This window comes from Oenanthe melanoleuca, chromosome 1 (assembly GCF_029582105.1).
Source record: "Oenanthe melanoleuca isolate GR-GAL-2019-014 chromosome 1, OMel1.0, whole genome shotgun sequence".
Lineage (NCBI taxonomy): Eukaryota > Metazoa > Chordata > Aves > Passeriformes > Muscicapidae > Oenanthe > Oenanthe melanoleuca.
In genome coordinates, this window is record NC_079333.1 from 37,400,133 (window position 1) to 37,421,500 (window position 21,368).

Below are 21,368 nucleotides of genomic sequence, written 5' to 3' on the forward strand. Positions count from 1 at the left end.
CCAGGCAGAAATGTCCCTTGCCATTAGCCACAGCAGCCCCAGGTACAGTTTCTCTGGTTTGCATGCCTGCACCACCCACCCCTCCCACATCGGTGTGCTGTCTTCTGCTGGCTGACAGCCTTTAGACACATCAGTGGGCATCATCACCAGTGCAATAGCTTCCAATAGGAGCCAAACACTACTGCTTAATTCTGCTTTCTCTTTTTCAGGACTGTTTTCATGAATAAGCAGACATTCTTCTGCCTGCTGTGAGTGGGAAAGGCACTCACTGTGTCTCCTGCTAAGCAGCCCCTCCTGGCTAAACCTAAGGGCCTTAATGGGCCCTCATAAACACCTCTGGGTGTCTCCCTGTCCTGCTTGGTTTGGGAATTACTTCTTGAAGGGTGTGTCTTTCTTATCAGTTGAGCTCCTCACTGGAACAGGTAGCCCAGGGAGGTTGTGGAGTCTCTCACTGGAGATATTCAAGAACCATCTGGATGCAATCCTGTGCCGTAGGATACACAATCCTGCATCTAGGACAGTTCTGCTTGAGCAGTGGGCTTGGATCAGATGACCCACTGTGGTCCCTTTCAACCTTATCCATTTTGGGATTCTGAGTTTCTTCTGGAGCATAACTAGACAGCCCTTTGCCTCAGTAACTGTAATGTAAAGGGAATTTCTGGAAATGTTTCTGTGATGCAAGAACAGACAAAAAAATGAAAGGAGGAGGAAGACTGATTAACTGGACCATCCTAACCATGCATTACTGAGCAGTGCCACCAGCAAAACTAACTGAAAATAAACAGTCACAGTAGCTCATTCCCATCAAGGAAACCAAATGAAATCTGAAACTACAGGACCTATTCAGAAAAATGGTCTCCTTAATATTGTTTCTGGGTGGTGATCAGAGGCGCCCATGGCCTTACATTTGAATTTTGCTGGAGAAACTCTCTAAGCCACAGGAAATCTTTGAACAATCCATTTCTGTGCTATAGTGCCTCAGTCACCCACACCAATCTCTGCCACCAGGTCCTCACCACCTCAAAGTCAGTGGGATGGAAGAAAGACAAGAAGGTCTGCTGTTTGCAATGCTCATTGCCTAATAAAAGAACTTGTATTGCTCTTCTAACCTTTGCTCAATATTATGCCTCATGCCTCTCTGCCTCATGCTTTTACCAAGGCCCCCATCTCCTTCCTGCCATTCCTTGATAAAGGTTAATAAATGCAGTAAAGATACTAATGTGTTATGTTAGATTAGATTAGATAAGAGATGGTTGCAAAAGACCTGCACAGTTGCTCATACAGGACTTAAATGTCTCTGGCTGTATGCAGCTTTGTTTTGCTTTCAAATCCATTGCTCCTGTAATAGTGTACCTTTACTGACTGTTTCAGAAGAAGCCAGGTCCTAAAATGTAGCTCATTGCCCCTGTGTGAGGCAGTGGCTCTGGCCTCCCCTAGAAAGCACTCACATTAAATTTGGTGCCCACAGAACCTTCAAAGTGCACACACAGAGTGGTTTGTAAGGCAGGAAATGGTGATGGCTAAAGAGGGATTGATTAAGTGCTGTGCAAGAAAACCTGTTCTGAGAAGACAAAGCATATCAAGAAACAGAAAAGCACAAGTTTTAAATTTGCAATTGTCTTGTTATAGGCCTGATAAAACAGGAGATCTGGCCACTGGCTCCTGTTGCACGGCTAGAGTGGAGTCAGTCAGATTGGATCAGTTGTGTTTTTTTCTTTGGAAAATGACAAGAAATAATTTTACTACTTCTTGAAAGAATGGCTATCCTGCTCTGCATCAATTTGCTTTCCTAGTCCCAAGGTAATTTTTTCAAGCTTCCTTTGCTTACATGTCATAGGATTGTACAGAGCTAGACACTTGAGCACTGACAGCAAAATTTCACTCTCTTCCTTTGCCCTTCAGCTCTTCTTCTGCCTTCAGCTCCTAGCACTGGCCTCTTGACACCACACTGAGATGGATGTTTACCATGTGTGCTGGGAAGTCCAGGCATCCCACCACCCTGCAAGGACCGTGAGAAACAGTGAGCCTGAGAGACAGAGTTTCAGCCTTCATACTGGATTTCCCAGCTGGGACCTGCCTGTGTGTGGTATGCCTAGAGTCCTTTACAGGTAAAGCCCTTTTCAATAAATTATTGCCTTTAATTTTTTAAAATACATTTGTAGTAATATATCCATAGAATGAAAAACCAAAAGAGAGGGAAAGCAGAAACAGTGACAGATCAGAAGGTAATGATAATAATTCAGCCTTCTGTAAAGGCCCAACACTTACATCACTGGCAAGAAAACTGGACTGTCTCTTACTAGCACAATTCAGGATTTTTCCTAGACCACACATACAAGCAAGGAAGGAAATGGGCCTTTTACATTTGTTCTCTAGTATTTCTAACTGTTGAAGAAACAAGAAAGCCTGTCTTTATACAAGGCATTTAAAATAGTGTTTTCACTGTACAGCAAACCAAAATGTCAAGTTAGTACTACAGGCATAATTTCAGAAAGTAAATAGGTAACTACTTCTTAGGTAAATACAAAGAATACTTTGTCCTCTGGCACTGATGGATGACTCATTGACTGATGCACTGATGTCACATGTCAGCATTTTTTTCAGCCATGGCTTCAGTCTGTATTCTTGACTCAGACCAAATCTCCCTGGGATAAATGTTCCAAAAGTCTCCAGAGATTTTAGGCTGAGATTCAAAAACACAATTAGAGGGCCAGTTCTCCTTGGTTTCAGTTCAGTATAGAGAAGATTTGACGCTTACATATTTTAAGTCAAAAAGATTTAGACTCCTAACTGTTCCCAGACTGATCACTGGGATGCAGGAGAAGAATCTAAAAGTCAAAGAGTCCAATTCCCTGTCAAACACAGTCACAGAAATAATGCAAAATCTGTACAAAGATTTCCTTTCTAAGACATGATTGCTCTTCATTTAATTGCAGTTTCTTTAAATAATCCGCACCTGGGTATGCAACACGTCATTGAACATTCAAGTGGCAAATAGGCAGTAGCACTACCAAAATGTGTTTATGGTTCAGAGACACTCAGCTTCCAGAGTGAGTGAAAATGTAAAAGGTGACCAGGAGAAACTCCACATTTTCAGCCTTGCCTGCACCACCCAGCCCTATTTAAGAGTCGCTAAAAATGCAAGATAGTGGATGAACTATTCTGAAAACTTTGGTATATTCTTAAGTATTTTCTGAATCAGACCAATAAAGATGCCTCCTCCAGAATGGGGTCCACTTCAATGAAGCAGCACTCAACAGAAAAGTACTTATATATATAATGTCACACATATTCTTTTAGTATTTTTCTGAACTGGAGCCTAAGCACTCACAACTGTATGCCCAGTTTGTGAGTGCTCATGGACTGTGGTGAAGGGCCAAAGAGCCTACAAGTGCCTTCTCAACTCGCAGAAGTTTTTGCTCTAAGTCTCTTATGACAATGACAGGGACTTTGAGCTCATCCTTTATAAAACAGGAGAGGAGAGGAGAAGAGAGGAGAGGAGAAGAGAGGAGAGGAGAGGAGAAGAGAGGAGAGGAGAAGAGAGGAGAGGAGAGGAGAGGAGAGGAGAGGAGAGGAGAGGAGAGGAGAGGAGAGGAGAGGAGAGGAGAGGAGAGGAGAGGAGAGGAGAGGAGAGGAGAGGAGAGGAGAGGAGAGGAGAGGAGAGGAGAGGGGAGGGGAGGGGAGGGGAGGGGAGGGGAGGGGAGGGGAGGGGAGGGGAGGGGAGGGGAGGGGAGGGGAGGGGAGGGGAGGGGAGGGGAGGAGAGGGGAGGAGAGGGGAGGAGAGGAGAGGAGAGGAGAGGAGAGGAGAGGAGAGGAGAGGAGAGGAGAGGAGAGGAGAGGAGAGGAGAGGAGAGGAGAGGAGAGGAGAGGAGAGGAGAGGAGAGGAGAGGAGAGGAGAGGAGAGGAGAGGAGAGGAGAGGCAAAAAGCTGAAGACAGCTAGAGAAGCAGTATGAGGGAAGATGAGGAGAACATGAGGAAAACATGTGTTCAGCAGGTCTCTCTTAGCTTGGCCCTCTGGCCTTTCCAAACTAGAAAAACAACATTACGAAGCAGCAGTGTCAGAAGCATGAAAGGGGAGATGGGAGGGCAATAACCCAGGTGAGAGGGGGTGAATGTGGAGGAGGAGGCATGGCTTATAGCTTTAGGAAGTGGAGGAGGGGGACAGCAGAGAAGACCTTTACCAGGGAAAGGGGGTGAGTGTGACTTCAGTGACCAAAAGTGGCAGTGCAAGGCTGGGGTGAGGAGTCCTTCTGACCTGTGTCAAGGAGCCTTGCTTTGATGGCAGCCTGGGAGACCCAGGCACAGACAGCACATTCTGGGAGAGGGCTGCAAGAACCACATAATAAAGTGTTGCAGTAAATAGCCCTTTTGGCACACCCGTCATCCAAAGGCTGTTCCTCTGTATCCTTCAGAGGCATGGCAGATTGAACATTCAGTACACTAGCAAGGGGGTTATCAACCTCACTAGTCATCCTGGCTCTAGCAGGATCCCTCAGATGTATTGTGTGTGGTACAAATGCATGTCAAAGGCTTTACATATGGTTGGTTTATATAGAAAGTTTTAAAAGTACATGCTGTTTACTCAAGGGACTGGATTAACTTCTGCAGGGCTATTCTGGTCCACCTGTAAACACATGGACTAAAGGGCCTTATGAAAAGTAGTTACTGTGTATTTCCAAGTGGCACCTTCTAAAACCTGGCTATCTTATGTTATGAATGCTGGGGGTTTGTTTTAGTTTCTAAGTACCAAAAATGACAGGATCATGCTATAGAACTACTGGATACAGTTATTTTTTCCCCCAGTTCAAAGTTGTTTTCTTCCCACCAGTCCCCTAGGGCTGAAAAAGTTGTGTGTTAAACTTGCAATATAAACTGCTGCTGGCAATTGCCCTCATCCCAATGTCCTTGGCTGGATGAATAGCAAGGTCTGTATGGGATTGACCAAGGGGACGAGAGGGGAGAGGGCTGTGGTGCTCCCAGGACTGCTTACACAGGAGCCTCACGGACTTCAGCCCAGGCACATCTACAGCTTCCTTAGCGGCTGAGAGTGGCACTGAGGGCATCCTAGGAGCCCCTCCATGAAGGAGGGTCGTGCCTAGTTTGGGGATGGCCTTCACACTGCACCTGGGCTGTACTCTCAGATTCACCATCCACCCACAGACAGCAGATTGTGCCTTCAAGTTGCCTCAGGGCACCCCTCAAAGGACAGTCTACACTTACCCAAAGGGATGGCTCAGAATAACTGAGCCTGGAATTAGCCATTAGCTCTATTTTCTAAACTATGACTTTGATGAAAAGCAATAAGATTTTGTAGTAAAGAGGGGAAAAAAAGCAGGGAGATGGTGCAGGGTGGGGGAGGAGGGGGGAATGGGGCCAAAGTGTGTTTGCAGCTGCTGGCCACCAAATTTCAATTCAATCAACATGACTGAGTTCCAGCTCCTGAAAAAGGGAGCTTTTGACGACATATTGACATAGCCTGAACTACAGTGGTCCAAGTGGCAGTGCTATAATTATAAGGATTATATTTAATACTGCACTTAAAAATGAAACACTGTGACACTCTCCCTAAAAGCTGGCCAAAATATGTCCTAGGAACCATTATGGTAATACACAAAGTTGGTAGAAAAAAGAAACGTCAGAACTCAAATCATTATAAAAGGGGATCATGTGGCTGGCAGCTCAGGTCTGTTGGGAATTGAGCTATGAGGAGGAAAAATGAGTGCGAAAGGAAGGCAAATTGGATTTGCAGGAAAAATTGAGTTTTTAAAAGTTTTTAAAAGTACAGAATTAACTGGTTTAAGGAAATAACTCAATTGATAATTAATGCACTACTTACTCCTGAATTTGGATCCTTTTTGTAGCATGTCGTGGACCTCAGCCAGGCTGAGGCCTGTTTGTTGAACAAAGACCAAACCCTGCAAATATTTCTTGACTTGCTTAATTCGACACATCTTGATTTGAGTGCGATTACCCATGTGTGCACAATTAAGCACACGCATAAGTGTTTCCGGGAACTGGGCCATGGAGGTAAGCGGCGAGCTGAGCACCAAGTCTATCTAGCCTGGAAAGATGTCGAACCAAAAGCTTTCAGGGAAGCAGAGAGAATGCTTTTCTTTGGAAAACAAAATAATTGACTATAAACTAGCATAATGATCAGAAATAAAAGCCTGATCCTACATTAGGCTGATGTTCTACAGTGCCACGTATTTTCCATAGGCGGTTTCAGGAGGGGCAAATCGGATCATAATCAAGAATGTAATTGCAGATGTTGAGAATAGCAATGAGGAAAAAGGGAAATAAAAGAAAAAAACAGTGAGAGGGAGGAAAAGAAGGGCAGGGGCAGAGAGGAGAGGGGAGGAGAGGGGCAGGGAGGAGAGGGGAGGGGAGGAGAGGAGAGGAGAGGGGAGGGGAGGGGAGGGGAGGGGAGGGGAGGGGAGGGGAGGGGAGGAGAGGAGAGGAGAGGAGAGGAGAGGAGAGGAGAGGAGAGGAGAGGAGAGGAGAGGAGAGGAGAGGAGAGGAGAGGAGAGGAGAGGAGAGGAGAGGAGAGGAGAGGAGAGGAGAGGAGAGGAGAGGAGAGGAGAGGAGAGGAGAGGAGAGGAGAGGAGAGGAGAGGAGAGGAGAGGAGAGGAGAGGAAAGGAAAGGAAAGGAAAGGAAAGGAAAGGAAAGGAAAGGAAAGGAAAGGAAAGGAAAGGAAAGGAAAGGAAAGGAAAGGAAAGGAAAGGAAAGGAAAAACCTGGAGTGTCTGGAGATGGTTTCTAAAGCAACAGAACCTAAATAAATGGTCTGATTTTCCAAAGTGAAAAACATAAACTGAACAGCCCATGCAGCATTTTTGCCAACTGTCACTGAGGTGGTATTTCTAAAATCTGGTGGAATGACTCATCCCAGAACAACAGTTGCCAACAAGGTCTTTCCCTCAGGTCTAGATATTTGAATCAGAGAGATACAAAAACAAAATAAACAGGAAAATCAGGGACAGCGTCTTGTCTTGGGGTTCAACTCTGAAGCTTCCTGTGAAGTCGCCCATTCTCCAAGGTGCCTTCCCAACCTACTGAGTAGGCATCCAGGTGATCCTCTGGGCCAAGGAAGGGATTGAGTAAACCTCCTGTTTGTTAAATCAGATTTTTCCTCCTGCACCTCTCACACCATGGATATGTGCAGGATGCATCCTTCTGATCCATTCTGCCCTGCTCAGCAGCAAACACTACCAGGGGAAGCATGACCCTGCCAACAGGTAGCACAGCCCTCAAGTGGTTTGAGACAGACGCCCTTAAACTCCGTGGGAGCAAGCCTGGACCAAAGACTCCACTGTTGTGCAGTAACTAAACACAGCCGTCAGCACCAATGAACGTCCTTCTTTGGCTAGCACAGAATGCAATGATTTCAAAGATGCTTTCTGGAGCAGTGTTGTTTTGCTGAATAATTTATGTCTCTGAGTCTTCTGAAAATGAGCAGCATACACTTCAGTGCTGCAATAATACTATTCAGTGGAGACAGTGCACATTATGTTCAGTAAGCTCATTGCTTAAACACTGTTGCCATGACTATAAGAAAGTGATTATACTATTGTTTACAAGAGACTCTCAGTAAGTCATTACCACAGTAGCCAGAGTTTTGCCTCAAGTCAAAATTTTTCAGACAAAAAAAAAAATCTCACAGGTATAATTAACCTTGTGATCAAGATAATCCACTGAAAGGCTTTGGAAACTGAATACATCCTACAGTGAGGAATGAAAATAAGTAAGGATCGCTAGTGTCTCAGGACTGTTGGCTTACTGGTTTTCTGACTGTTTCATGGGTAAATTCCACTGAGAAGAAAAGCCCTGCTAACTAACAGTTGTAACTCATTTTCAAGGAAGAAATAATTTATAGGGCAAGCACCAATATAGGAGTTCAACTGTGATGGGAAATGCTATAGAAACAAAGCACTTTGTACTTAATCTAGAGGGAAAAAAAAAAGACTTTAAAATTTTGACTTAGAAGAAACATCTGGGATTATGAAATATGACTTTTCAGTGTCCTGGATTGGAATCAGTATCTAGAATACTTAGCCCTGAATCCTCTAGTGCATATACATGCACAAGAGTCTAGTGCATGACCTCTTTATCTCAATAACGCGCTGACGATCAATAGTTTCCAAAGCGAAGAAGCAATTCTGAAGCTGCCGGAAAGTCATCCTCACATTTTCTGTGATCAGTAACAGGCCATGGAACACAAAGCAGAGATGATTAATAGAGTGCTGGACTAGGAGTCAGGAAATCTGGGCTCCGTTCCCAGCTCTGCCACTGACCTGCTGTTTGGCCTTGGGCAAGACACTTGACCTTTTCTGTGCTTCTGTTCCTCCTTCCATTCTTTGTCTATCTTGTCTCTGGAGGCACTGAGCTAAGCAGGGAAGGGCACAGTTCTCACTGGGTGTTTGTATAACACCTACTCTAGGGAGATGGTTGCAGAGATCTACAATAAACCAGGCTACCACTAGGATGACTATTGCAAAATAGCATGTTTGGTTTCAAAACAGAGTGGCCACAATGAACCCTCTTGGTGTTTCATCTGCTAGTCCAGGTCTTTCAGACAGCTTCAGGCTCAGGCAGCAGCAGGTAACTGGGTTTGCAAGATCTACATCCTTACTTGTCAGAAGCACTTTCACATTGATTCCTAATTGGTACACTAATTTCTCTCCACCTTGATTCAGCTGGGTTTGCAAGCACATCAGAATTATAATTGAGTGACACAGATAAAAATAGCTACAGGAACTATTTCTGAATACAAGGAATTTCTCCAGGGAAATGCCAACACCTGTAGGTGAAACCACAGGTCTGAGGTGTGTTCAAATTAAAACTAAAATAAATTATAATTTTTCAGTTAGTGCATTAGAATTTTGTATAAATTATTCAATTAAACAATATTTCTCAGTGTTTTTCTCATCCTGAGCCATAAATGTGAAGCATCCTCCATTACTACCAGGTGGGAGGCAACACATGCAGGACAAGGTAGCTCTCACTTGCTTTCACTGGGGAGAAGCTGCAGCTTTAGAGAGCTGATGACTTGTGTATACACTCTCAGTTCCAGTCCCACTCTGCTCCCAGTTTGCTGAAGCATCAAGTATATGAAATTTGAGCACAGATGACTTAATTGGGAGATGAATTTGAGCACAAATTGATGCAGAATCAGGAGCAAGTAAATATAAAGCATACACATTCATGATTATGAAGAGAAAGTAAAAAAAAAAAAAAAAAAAAAAAAAAGCTTTTCTCTCCTAAAAAGAAGAGTCACTGCCATATCTTGCACTTTTATTGTGAATATTGGCAACATGGTGCCATGAAAAGTCTGGAGTCATGTGATTATGTAAAAACCCATTCATATCTGTATTTCCAATACTCAGATCTGTGGGTCAAAGGCTTGACTTGAAGATCCTCAAAGGCTTTGTCAAAGCAAGCATTCAAAACTCCTTTCTTAAGTCTCCATTAACAATGAATTTGGCTTCTGAGCCATAAAACTCACCATCACATCTCAATTCACTTTACAGAAGTGATAAATAGTATCTTTCATAGAAGAAACTGAGATTCTTGGAAGTGAAATAACAGGAGTAATCTGTGGAATAGATCCTAGAGTCGGAGTAGAAACACTTAGATTTCCATTTACAGCATGCTTACCTAAAAACTGTTGCTTGAGAGTTACAGGTGTTTTGGTTTAGGTATTTGTGTTGGCGCTACAGTACAAATAGAGACTGATTATTGCATCTAAAAACACTTTGGAAGAATCAGACAATGTATAACAAATTTACAAGTTGGCTCTCAAGTGGCTATAGGGAGCTTTCCAAGGGGAATCTAGGGCATAAATTGTTTATGCTTTTATTTAAAAAAAAAGGAAAAAAAAGAAAAAGCACAGAAAAAAAAATCTGTATCTTAGTACCTAGTTAAGTTGAAAACTTGATCCAAATCTCACTCAGCACCAACTCCTTCTTTTCTGCAGCCAAGACCACTGCCTGTTTCACTGACCAAAGCTCTTCCAAACTGAAGCAGCATGATATAGGTGACACCCTTTTCAGGTCTACAGATGGTGATTTGTGGAAAATACAGACCTGTCAAGGATCCCATTAGCCTCATCCTACTCCTTTTGGAAGTACCACCACTGGGAATTCATACAGGACAATACTGGCATGCGGACACTGGAGAGAGATTAAACAGCAAAAAACCTTGTTCTTCTTCTCTTCAGAGCATCCATGTGGCCAAAGCTCTTCTAGGCACCATGCAGCTGACTGTGAGCTCTCTAAGGTGTTACATAATGGTTGCTTTAATCACCTGCTTGAATTCCAGGTTGTGATGGTGTCAGGTCATTGTCATGTAGAGTTGAGCCTTCAGCAGAACCCAAGGTTCCATGTGCTAGAGAGACTGTACCACCAAAAATGCTAAAGCATAGAAGGGAAATAGTGGCACAGCAAGTGACATTTGCAAGACTGCAGAAACACTTTCTGGCAGAGCTGGCACCTCTATGCCAGTGCTTGCCTGTTTCCAGCTCCTCCTACACTACATAGGGAGTGCAATATAAATGAAGCAGTGGAGATACCACCCTTCCCAAAGTTATCAAAGGGACCTGGATTGAGCAATTCTTTTCCAATAACGAGACAGTGGTGAAGTTTCAGTTTCATAAGGCAACAGACTTCATAAAAAAAGCAGACTACAATTGGCCTCTGAAGACCATACCTTGGTAAAAGGTATTGTTGACAGCCGTTAGGAAGAGGAAAAGAGGCACTGTGGGCTTTCTTAACCTGGCCAACCTAGCTGCTGGGGCTTTTTTTGGTCACTGCAATCTAACTGAACCCCACATATTCCTTCTGCTGGGAGTGTTCTTTGCAAGGGGAGAAGTACTAATAGTGATGAGAGTGAAAGTTTCGGCAAAACAGCTTCTCTGACTCAGACATACCTTTTTAAGGTTCAGATTTCCAGCTCACATTTTTGCTGGAGTCACACTTTTCAAAGCAGAACAAGCAGAAGCTGAATATCACTTTCCTTTGTTGTGGTGCAACAGAACAGGGACTCAATTTGAGTACTGCAGGGGATGCAAGAACTCTGTCAGTGGACGTGCCATACAAACCACAGACGTTAATAAGCCCATGAGTTGGCCTTGGAGAGCACATCCAGTCCAGGCAGAGACACTGTTCCTCTGCTCACTGCCTACAGAAACTTTGGTGGTGGAAATAGTCTGTTAAACAGTTTGTGAATGGAGACTTTCATTAAATGTATTCAAAGCTTACAAATCTTTAAAGTGGGCAAGAGATTTGATGGGAGAGCTGGGCCTCAAAAAGCTCCTACATACTAGCATAAATTTAACAAATTCACTCGTTGAAATCCTCATTAAAAACAGCTTCTATGCAGCTTCCAGGATGTCTTCTTGATTATGGTCTGGAAAACGTTCTCACAGTGTAGGGAACAAAGATTTTAAAATGGTACCCATGCCCATCCTAACCAAATGGCTCACAGCAGGCAGAGGGCGCACAACAGCAGATCAATGTTTTCCACCCACACAGGCAATGTGCCTTACTCCTTTTACCTGACTCAGCTACATAAATTGTGATTTTTAGAACACAGCTTTGCTCCTGCAGAAGCCCAAGGAGCAGACAGCAGTCCTGTACCTCACAAACAGAACATTTCCATTGCTTTGGCACCAAACTTTGTGTCAGTCAAAAGACTGCACTCTAGCTTTGCAGAATGGTTTGTGTTTTAATTCACCTGTCCTCACATCATAATGTCTTTTCATCCCATAGCTGGTCACTTTATCCTGCTTGCTTCAGAGCACTTCCAAATATTATGTACATCCATAACCAAAAAATGCAGGTATTTCTGCAGGGTACCCTGGCAGCCAACCAGCAAACAAAACAAAGAACTTGGGAGATGGGGGTAAGCATCAGTTGGGCAAAGATACCAGAGCACAACTGTTCCTTTTAAAACACTCAAGGATCTTTAACACTAACACAGAGGAGGCCAAACCTCAGCAAACACAGTGTGGATCATTCAAAAAAAAAAAAAACCAGAAACGTCCTAAGGAAATTAATTCAGGATCTCCATATAAAATAACTGCCTAAATCAAGGTTTTACAAGTCAGTCTTGGCTCTTGGTACCAGCCCGACAACCCTGTTTTCCACTGAGGTCCTCTGGGAACTGGGACAAACCCTTCGACTCTTCTAGATTTGTACAGCTGTTGATGAGAATTTAGGGGAGCAGGAGGAATTAACACATTCCCCTCTTCCTTGGATACACCATTTTATGGGATTGTTTTCCCTTTTCTTTTTTCACCTGCTTGCAGACTGCATCTGGAGAGCAGACCACTTTCACAGTCACTTTCCCAAGTACAGAAAATATTAATGTATTTAATTGTTAATTTAAATGAATTCTTATCATGATAAATTCAGCACAACCGTGAGATGGGCAAAAGTAGAACAAGTCACCTGTGACTGATGACAAACATCTCTTAACACACTCAGAGCCATGAGGATGATGGCTGCAGTGAAAGAACCTGACCAGAACAGTACACTAATGCCCATGGGACAGAGTTCCTAGCTCCCACAGAGCAAAATGAGCAGTGATCAGCCTGTGTCAGAAGGACCATGGAATGAATTGGCTGCCAGAGACTTGAAATAGCAATGCAAGAGCTTTGGTATTACCAGTTCAGTGCTTAAGCCACTGAGGAATGCCCTCCAGAGCTAACTGTTTACATATAACATAAACAGTATAAACAGCTAAGTGCTGGAGGGCATATACATACATATAGATGTATATGCAAAAGAAAGACAGAATATTTTATCTGTTCCACTCTGCACCATGAAAAGTAACACCACCATATAAATAAACAAATGTCAGCTCTTGGGAAATGCAGGAAGGCAGAAAGTACAAAAGCTTCCCTAGTTGTGTCCCGAATAATAAATTTCTCATTCACACACACCCACATTCACTGGTCCAGCTAAAAAAATCTGATCCCCAGCCTCCAATTAGAAAATGCTGTTGCCAAAGATACTTTCTCAAAAATCAAAGTAACACTGTTAAATTAAGGCCAAACCAAACTCTTCAGAAAACTCTCTCTTCTGCCAGTTTCAAACTGCCCACTGGGAAAAGATAATTATCAAATAATACTATCAACAATGTCAGATAATAGCTTCAAGCTCTTTGATATGTTCAAGGAAACATTGTTTCAAATGTTACCAAGTGTCAAATATTTACTTTTGAGTCCGACTGTGTAAATGACCCATCCAATGCCACTAAACACGGCAGGCGTGTGTTACAAGAGCAGTGGGACCTGCAAAGCAGAGGAAACAACCCAGCTGGGTTTTGCAGACAAAGAGCGTCCTGGTAGCCAGAACTCCCCAGCGAGAGTTGTGACTGCCTTTGCACTTATCTGTGTGGACCTGTGGGGTGTTTTTTTTAAACTGGTGGACCTACAGCAAGGCATGTGGAGCTTTACATTCCCCTTAGAGCTGGTATGTGTCCAGTCTCACAGGCTCAGTGTCTTGGCTTCCCTGTGCCAGAGCTGTACCTGCCACAGCCGAAACTCAGAGCTGCCCCTTGTTCCAGGACCCTGTGCACCTCACATCTGCTCTAAGGAATAAATCTGGAATTAGAGGAATAGTGCATATAAGGCTTCCACTCTATTTCCTCTTGAGAATCACTCCACAGAGGGTGAATTCTGCTTAGAGATTGTTCTCTTCCCATCCATTTATGATGCACAGGACAACATGCTTAGTCTACCTCGTCCTTCCTCTTCAAGTACCCTTGGAATAACTGGCAGAGGTAATTCCTTTTCCAGCTATGACAGGAGGAAAAGCAAGACTTTGTTCTTTCCTGGTCCATCTCTGCCTTCTGAATTTTCAAGAACAGGAACACAAAGCTGTACTACCTCAAAGCTGTATGACCCTCCGCCACTTAAATTCACCCCAGTCAGACACCACGTGTTTCGCTATTCCTTGTTACTGTTTGCAACAATGTTCTAAGGAGCTCTCGGTAAAGAGAAGGCGCATCTCCTTGTCACAGAGATGTGACTTTGAACCAATGCCTTTCTGTTTCTTAATCAGAGCAGCAAATGAGGAATGTCAGTGTCAAGCACAGAGTGGGAGGATGTGCAGTGACTCCATTGGAACAATACTGTTTCATGAGCCAGCATTAACTCGGTGTCAAAACATGGTTCAGGGCCCCAAACGTCATGCTCACTGAAGTCACACACCTTGTCAGCAGGATTACTGAAGGCTAGTGTGCAAAAATGATGGGACTTTGTCAGACCTTTTGCTTCTCAAGGACATGTGTGTGTTGAGTTGTCTGGGAGGTAATGCAAATGTAACATAGAGCGAGGGTTGTGCACAGCATCTCCAGCAAGCAGCAGGCTACTAACCATTAGTGGTATTTCAGAAACAAGGACAACCTCTCTGCACTTAAAAGATTAAAATCTTTCAGTATTTTCTTGGGAGTTGTTTCATTTAGCATTCCCAAACAGCTGTCTCCAGCTATTTCATAATAATAGCAACAACTAGCAAAAAAAAAAAACAAACCAAAAAACAAAAACGAAAAAACCAAAAACAAACCTCAAAACAAACAAACAAAACAAAACAAAAAGCCCCACATAGGCCTGTTGCCTGATTTCAGAAAGTGATTTTTTCTGGGACATACACTATTAGGCAAAAGCGTTGTTTTTTTTTTTTTTTTTTTTTTTTTTCTTTCCCATAAGGCAAGTGTAAAACATTACATTAATACACACTGGAAAAATAAGATAATGGCCTTCTTGATTGTGATGAGGAATGTGGGGAGATTTAATCTGAGCACTGAGTCAGGTGGAAGCGCCTAAACTCCCCTCGGACACAATGTTATCGCATTTAACGCTTACATCATCAGCCTCACGAATGATGCTGAGTAACGCAGCCCCAAACGTCGATCCACACACCGCACGGGTGAGGAGGGAGAAACGACCACAAAGGTCCCGTTTTAGCATACGTCAGGCACTAGCAAAGATAAGTTTGATGTCTGGAGCAGAGGGAGCGATCTATTTTCAGCTGTTCGAAGAGCAGCCGCGGGCCTATCAGGATTCAGTCACTCCTCTCTCAGTGTTTCGCATGTGTGCCGAGAATTAAGAGTTGGGAGGCAGCACAGCGGAGCATACGCCTTCAAAAGCGTGCTGCACCGACTGCTCGTAATAAAGTAACAGGAGACAAGGCTTCGCCTCCTCGACATGTTCAGAGCAATTTCCAGTTGAAAAAGGTCAGCGTATCATTTACAGTGCCCGGAAAACTCTCGTAACTCTGCTCCGCGAAACTCTCGGGGTGACGATAACAACCTGAGCATCGCAGGCTCGGGCGCTCCGCCCCGGGCAGTGCCCGCGCCCCGGCCGTAAGCAGTTCCCCGAGTTCCAGGGGCACGGCCGCGAAACGACCTGAAACAGGTGCCCGAAGCCCTGCGAACGGGATGGAGTGGGGCAGGGAGGACAATTCTGACCGGGAATGATACTCGAGCGCTACTTTTCAGCCCTGCTCGGGGACGCGCTGACAGCGGCGGCTGCCGGTGCCTCCTCAGGGACGCCGCTGTTACCGCCCGGGCAAGGCGCGACGGCAGAGGCGCGGCGCGTTTTTAGTGCACAGCCTGATGTAAAAAAACCCCAGAACAAGCTCCAAACAACACCCCAAGCAGTCCCAAAACACATTCGAAGAGCACACGCTCGCCCTCAGCCCCTCGAGCTCGGCGCCTGCACAGCGCTCCTCACACACCCGATGCCGCCGCGGGTCCAGCGCCCGTCAGGCCGAGCCCACGGACACCCCCGGGCCCATGGACATCCCCAGGCCCATGGACATCCCCGGGCCCATGGACATCCCCGGGCCCACCGACATCTCTGACCCACAGACGCCCCTGGGCCCGCGGACACCTCCGAGCCCACCGACACCCCCGGGCCCACGGACACCCCGGGCCCACCGACACCCCGGGCCCGCGGGACGGCGCGGGCGGGCGGGCGCCCCGGGGAGCGAGCGGGGGCGCGGCGCGGCGCCTCCCCGCCGGCAGCGGGCGCTGTGACTCACCGCCAGGAGCGCCGAGGCGCGCTGCTCCCCCGCCGGCTGCTCCCCGTTGATGCCGCCGTTGCCGAGGAGGTGCTGGTGGTAGTCCGGGGGCGCCGCGCCGGCGGCGGCGGCGGCGGCGGGGGCGGCGGCCGCCTTGGGGTGCTTGCCGGCCTTGCGGGCGCCCTGCCCCTGCTGCACGAGGTGGAGGAGCTGCAAGGTGCTCTCCCGCTCGCGGTCGGAGCTCTCGGCGCGGCCCCGCTCGTAGCGCCCCTCGCAGCTGAGGTGGTGCTGGCGGCAGACGGCGATGCGGGCCCGCAGCCGCTCCACGATGGCGCTGTGCACCCGGGGCGCCGCCGGGCCCCCCCCCAGCAGCCCGGCCCCCAGCCCCGCGGCCTGGGGGGGAGCCGTGTCGCCCATCGCTGGCTGCCGGTGCTGGCCCTCCGGATGGGTCGGTCCTCACTGCCGCATGGAGGAGGGCGGGGGGGATGGGGGGGGAGGCGGGGGCAGCGGCGGGAGCCCGAGCCCGGGGGCTGGCGACGGGGCGGAGGGCGGTCAGCCCCGCGCCCCCAGCCCACCCCCGCCCGGCCCCCGGGCGGTGACGGCCCCGCGGGGGCTTGACAGATCGGGGGGCGGGAGGGGGTCGCTAGGGCTGCGCCGGCATCGGCCGGCGGGAGGGGCGGGGGTCGGCCCGGGCAGCCCCGGCCGAGGGGCGCCCGGTGAGGGGGGACGGGGGGCTCCGCCGGGGGAGGAGAACGGGAAAAAAAAAAAAAAAAAAAAAAAAAAAAAAAAAAAAAAAAAAAAAGCCAAATAAAGCGAGCCGCTGCCTTCAAAATGAATCCCTGGACGAAGGAGCTCTCCCTCGGGAATGAGTGAGACTTGGCAGGTTTATTTGGTTTATTTTATTTCGGGGGAGCGGGGGGTGTTATTCCTTGAAGTGAAAATTTAAGGCATTGCCGTGGCCGGCGGCGCGGAGAAACCCCCGGCGGACCGAAAATCTCGTAGGTTAGCTGGAGTGGGTTTGTTGGGGTCTGTCTCTTTCTGTGTTTTTTTCCTCTTTTAAGTCTTTAGTAAATGTGCAAATAAAGAGCCGGGGAGGAGGAGAAAGAGGAGGAGGGTCGGGTTAGTTCAGTCTTTGTGCTTTCTCGTTTCTCTCGCCCGCTCGTTGCTGGCCACTCTGCGGCGTGGTGACTGTGTCCGGCTGGCTGCCGCTAAACTGTAGTTCCTCTAAAAATCAGAGACAGATCCCCCGGTCCGGAACAATGTCAGTCAGCGGATTTCCAAAACCACGCTTCGCCTTCACTTAATTCAGCCACTGGATAAATCCGTATTGCTTTCAGTGCTCATCTCCCCCCTTAGTAATAAGCAGCAAGCTACGGACACAGGCAAAGAACTCCTCTCGCGTACTTTCCCTTTTACTCCCAGATATTGAACAGTTTCAAGTACAGTTTCAAGAGAAGCACGGAGGAGGGGGGAGAAGGGGAAGAGAGGAAAAAAACCGCAAACAATCAACCCAGCCCCTCTTCAGACAGCAATTACAAACGGAGAGTTGCACTTACAAACTTGCAGCATTTTGCCCCCAGAACAGTCCAGCAGCCACTTTTCCTTTGTGTTTTTGTATATCCCATGCCCGCGGCGGCGGGCGCTGTGTGCCGGTGCCGGTGCCGGTGCCGAGCTGCCCGCGGCCCCTCCGTGCGGCGCGGAGCGGAGCGGAGCGGGGGCGGGAGGCGGGTGTCACCGGCAGGGAGCGCGGCCGGGGACGCGGCGCCCGGCAGGCCGGGGCGAGGCGCGGAGCCTCCCAGCGGCCGCCCAGGGGAGTCGGGGCCGCTGCCGCTCTCCGGGAGGTACGTGCATGGGAGGAAGCCGAGGAAATCCCCGCTCCCCTCCTCGCCCTCTACCTGGGTGCCGGGCCGGGCGCGGAGCAGCTGCCGAGGAGCGCAGCCTCCCGCGCTCTCCCTCCTCCCCCGGCGGCGAGACCTTCAGGCGAGTACGAGGGAGTTCTCAAATAAATCACGGCGCTGCGCTCCTCTACCAGCTGGATTTCTCTGGAACAGACGGTATAAAAATAAGCAGCTCGTTCTGGGGCGCTCGCATGCACGGGACGAGCGCACGACACGAGGTCAGGCTCGGGATGTGGGAGCTCCGCGCTGACAGGAGCTTCTTGGGTGTCCGGGGCAAGTCACGTAGCGCCCGCACTGTGGTTCCTCCCCGGGAAAGCCGCAGGCTTAGTGCTTCTCTCGGCCGGCTCCCCTACTTAGAGCAGGGCAGTTTTAGACTGCGAGATCTGGCCTCTGGAACTGGCCTTGCTGCAGCTGGCAGCCGTCAGGTTCTGCGTGTTGTAGGTGAGCTGTGAAGGAGGATGCAGAAATAGCTGGGAGCTGGCCGGCCTTATTAAAGCAATATGCTGTTGTACTACTGTGGCTGCATTAGCCAAATTCCCAAATACCTCTGGGAATAAAAATGGCCCCCAAGCACGCAGAGACACATCCCTGATGGAAAACCTCCAAGGTCTTTTGGGACTGCACAGCCCTTAGTAGACGGGTGCATTATCTCTTTCAGTTCTGCAACGGGTCCGGTGAGAAAAATACACAAATTTCATCTCAGCATACTGAGACCATTAAGCTGAGGATGAAGAGGAGCCGACCATAACCCTCTCAGGTGTTTTTATCCCCTTCCAAGGTCATGCAAATAAATACTTTGAATGCCAGTGATGAAGTGACACATTCCTGGGAAATCCCCCAGAATATAAAAGATATGCAGCATTAGACATACAGGAAATATAAAAGCCCTCAATTTCATGACCCCCATCTTCTTCATGTGGCAACAAACATGAGGGTTTATTCCAAGATGTGGGTTTCCAAGTTCTGGCTTGGTGAGAACCAGCCAGAGCCTCCAGCATGTTCAGACCCATGTTTGTCTCAGCAAATGCGTTGAGACTTTGCTGAGGGATGAGGTCTGGGGGCGAGGGTTTGGGGTTGTGCTACCTTCAGAGGAAGGCATTTTTGCTAACAGGAAAAACAGATTTTTTTTGTTATTGTTGTTTAATCTTGAACAACTGAGGAAAAGTGGTTATTATTTGATACGTAACAGTCACTTATATCTGTTGAAAACAGTGGGTTGGCGCAGCTGGAAAATAAAATGAAATTGCAATGTTTGTAAAAGAGTAGACAATGTTTCCTTTGCTTCAGGCCTTGCTTGGGCTGTTATTTGTTCTTTACAGCTCAGATGTCATTGCTGTGTTTAAGGGGGTCAGACACAAACACACTTGCAACAGTAACACATGAATCTCACGGAGAATAAGCAAGAGTGTTTTAAATGACCGGGGTTTTCAAAGTGCCTGTGGGAATACGAAATCCATGGTGCTGCTCAGGAAGCTACCAAGACAGCTGGAGGAATTCTTTCTTTCTCTCACTAGATTTCGTACAACTCAGAGAGTCATCTTTCCAAACAAAGACATTTTTTTCATTTTAACTCGAGACGTTTAAGATCCGCTCTTTGCCAAGCAGCATCTCGAGAGTTCGGTTTGTGGTTTGATCTCTCCTTTCCGAGGCGGGAGGCTGCGCTGCGAGCTCCGCTCGCTCAATCCGCAGCAAATGCTGCCCCTGGTGTTTCCGAGCAGGAAATACCGCACAGCCATCCCTCGGCTTTCCGAGTTTCCAAGTTTTGTGCAGGAGACCCTGGCGAATGTCACCAGCCCCTCGATACTGCCATCAGTTTTGAACTGGTTGATTGTCAATTTTCTGAAAAGAAGACGGTTCTTAACACGTTGTAACATCCCTTGCGATTAGTGGCATTCTTGTAAGCACACTCAGGATAAAACAATTAAATAACAGGTCTTTGAACAATTAATTACTTTATTCCTTCTGTTGACACTAATTTGTAACCTTTTTACCTGGCATTGTAATCTCACATGAACTGTCACGCTTGAGCACTTTTTCTGCGTGAATCCCCTACTGCTGCTGAAGCTCTGAGTTTCCCAAACTAGCAGCCCCCTCCAGATGAGCAAAGCACTAATTTGTGCTGGGTTCACAGCCAGGAATTCTCACCATAGACATCCCATCGTGCTAATAACTTTCCAAAAATGGAACAAAAAGACTGTGCTGAACCTGTGTTGCCGAAAATCTTGAGTGCATGCTTCAGTCTCAGCATATGTCTCGTTCATCTGTGTTTAGAAATCACATATCAAATTGCTTCAAAGTTATATTAACTCCACTGGGAGGGCATATACTTGTCAACCCTACAGAGGACTTTCTGAACTCGGAGCTTTTCCAGCCATTTCCATTATTTACTTTTCAGTGAGGGTTCTTTGCCATTTTGATTTCCTGGGGTATTCCCAGCTAGGCTCATGTATGATGATGATCACCTGGCAAATTATTTAATTTTGAAGCAGAGTCTGACTCTGCACCCGAGTCAGTTTTCCTGTCTTTAAATCGTGGGCACAAGGTGTGCCCACAGAAATTGCTGCTCTCTTTAAACTGTAAAGTAAGCAATCTTGAACAGAGCACTTGTGTTTTTTTTGTTTTTTTTTTTTTTTTTTTGTTTGTTTGTTTGTTTGTTTTTTAACTAATAATAATGAATCCAAGGAAACCATGCTTATATCTTATTTATAAACAACAGGGGAAGAAACCCTGAACAACCCCATGCCACTACTTACTACCTAGACAATTACCAAAATTCACATCAACTATTCAGGGAAGTGGAGTCACTGATGAGGTTATTATCAGGTTCTTTTAATATATTTTCACATATTTCTCATATTCCTTGGCCAATAGATAGTACTGTTTCACATTCTTTTGTCTAATCTCTAAATTCAGATTAGAAACTGGTATTTCTTTCTTCTTAAAGCAGAATCAGGCAACTTTTTAAAGTCTACTTTGTGTGTCCTGGATATTTCTCTTGGAATGGTATTGTATTTACAAGTGTTTGTGTAGCACACATGCACACTAGCCCACTCTGTTTATCCAGACAGACTTAAAAAAGGATAAAACTAGAAGCCTTTATTTATCCAAATAAATGTAAACTAGAGGAGTTAAGCATGGGAATTGCCTGTAATTGCCTGCTGAAGTGCTAAAAATAGCTGCTTTTTGGAAACAGGAGAAGCCTTCACTGTCGAAAAAGTGACAGTAACAGCTATCTACTATTAGCAAACAACTTTCTTTCCAAAAATTGAAGGACACAGGGAGAAAAATCGTTTCTTTTCATACTTCACTACAAGAACTGGACAGAATATAGACCAGAAAGAACCTCCTGTCCCAGAAGTACATTGTGTTAGCCTGATCCTGTGCATAAATACCTTGTGTGAACTTCATCATTAGCACCGTCTCCAGTTACAGAACTTAAACTAG

General features: G+C 46.6%; 1 protein-coding gene across 1 annotated transcript in view; it reads right to left on the reverse strand.

Moving 5' to 3' along the window:
* MAML2 (mastermind like transcriptional coactivator 2) overlaps positions 1-16,794 on the reverse strand; it is a 207,991-nt gene extending 191,197 nt beyond the window's left edge. Inside the window, exon 1 of the mRNA XM_056493056.1 lies at positions 16,048-16,794. Coding sequence (XP_056349031.1) covers positions 16,048-16,443 — 396 coding nt within the window. The 5' untranslated portion in view covers positions 16,444-16,794. The remainder of the gene's footprint in view (positions 1-16,047) is intronic.
* Positions 16,795-21,368: the final 4,574 nt, after the last annotated feature.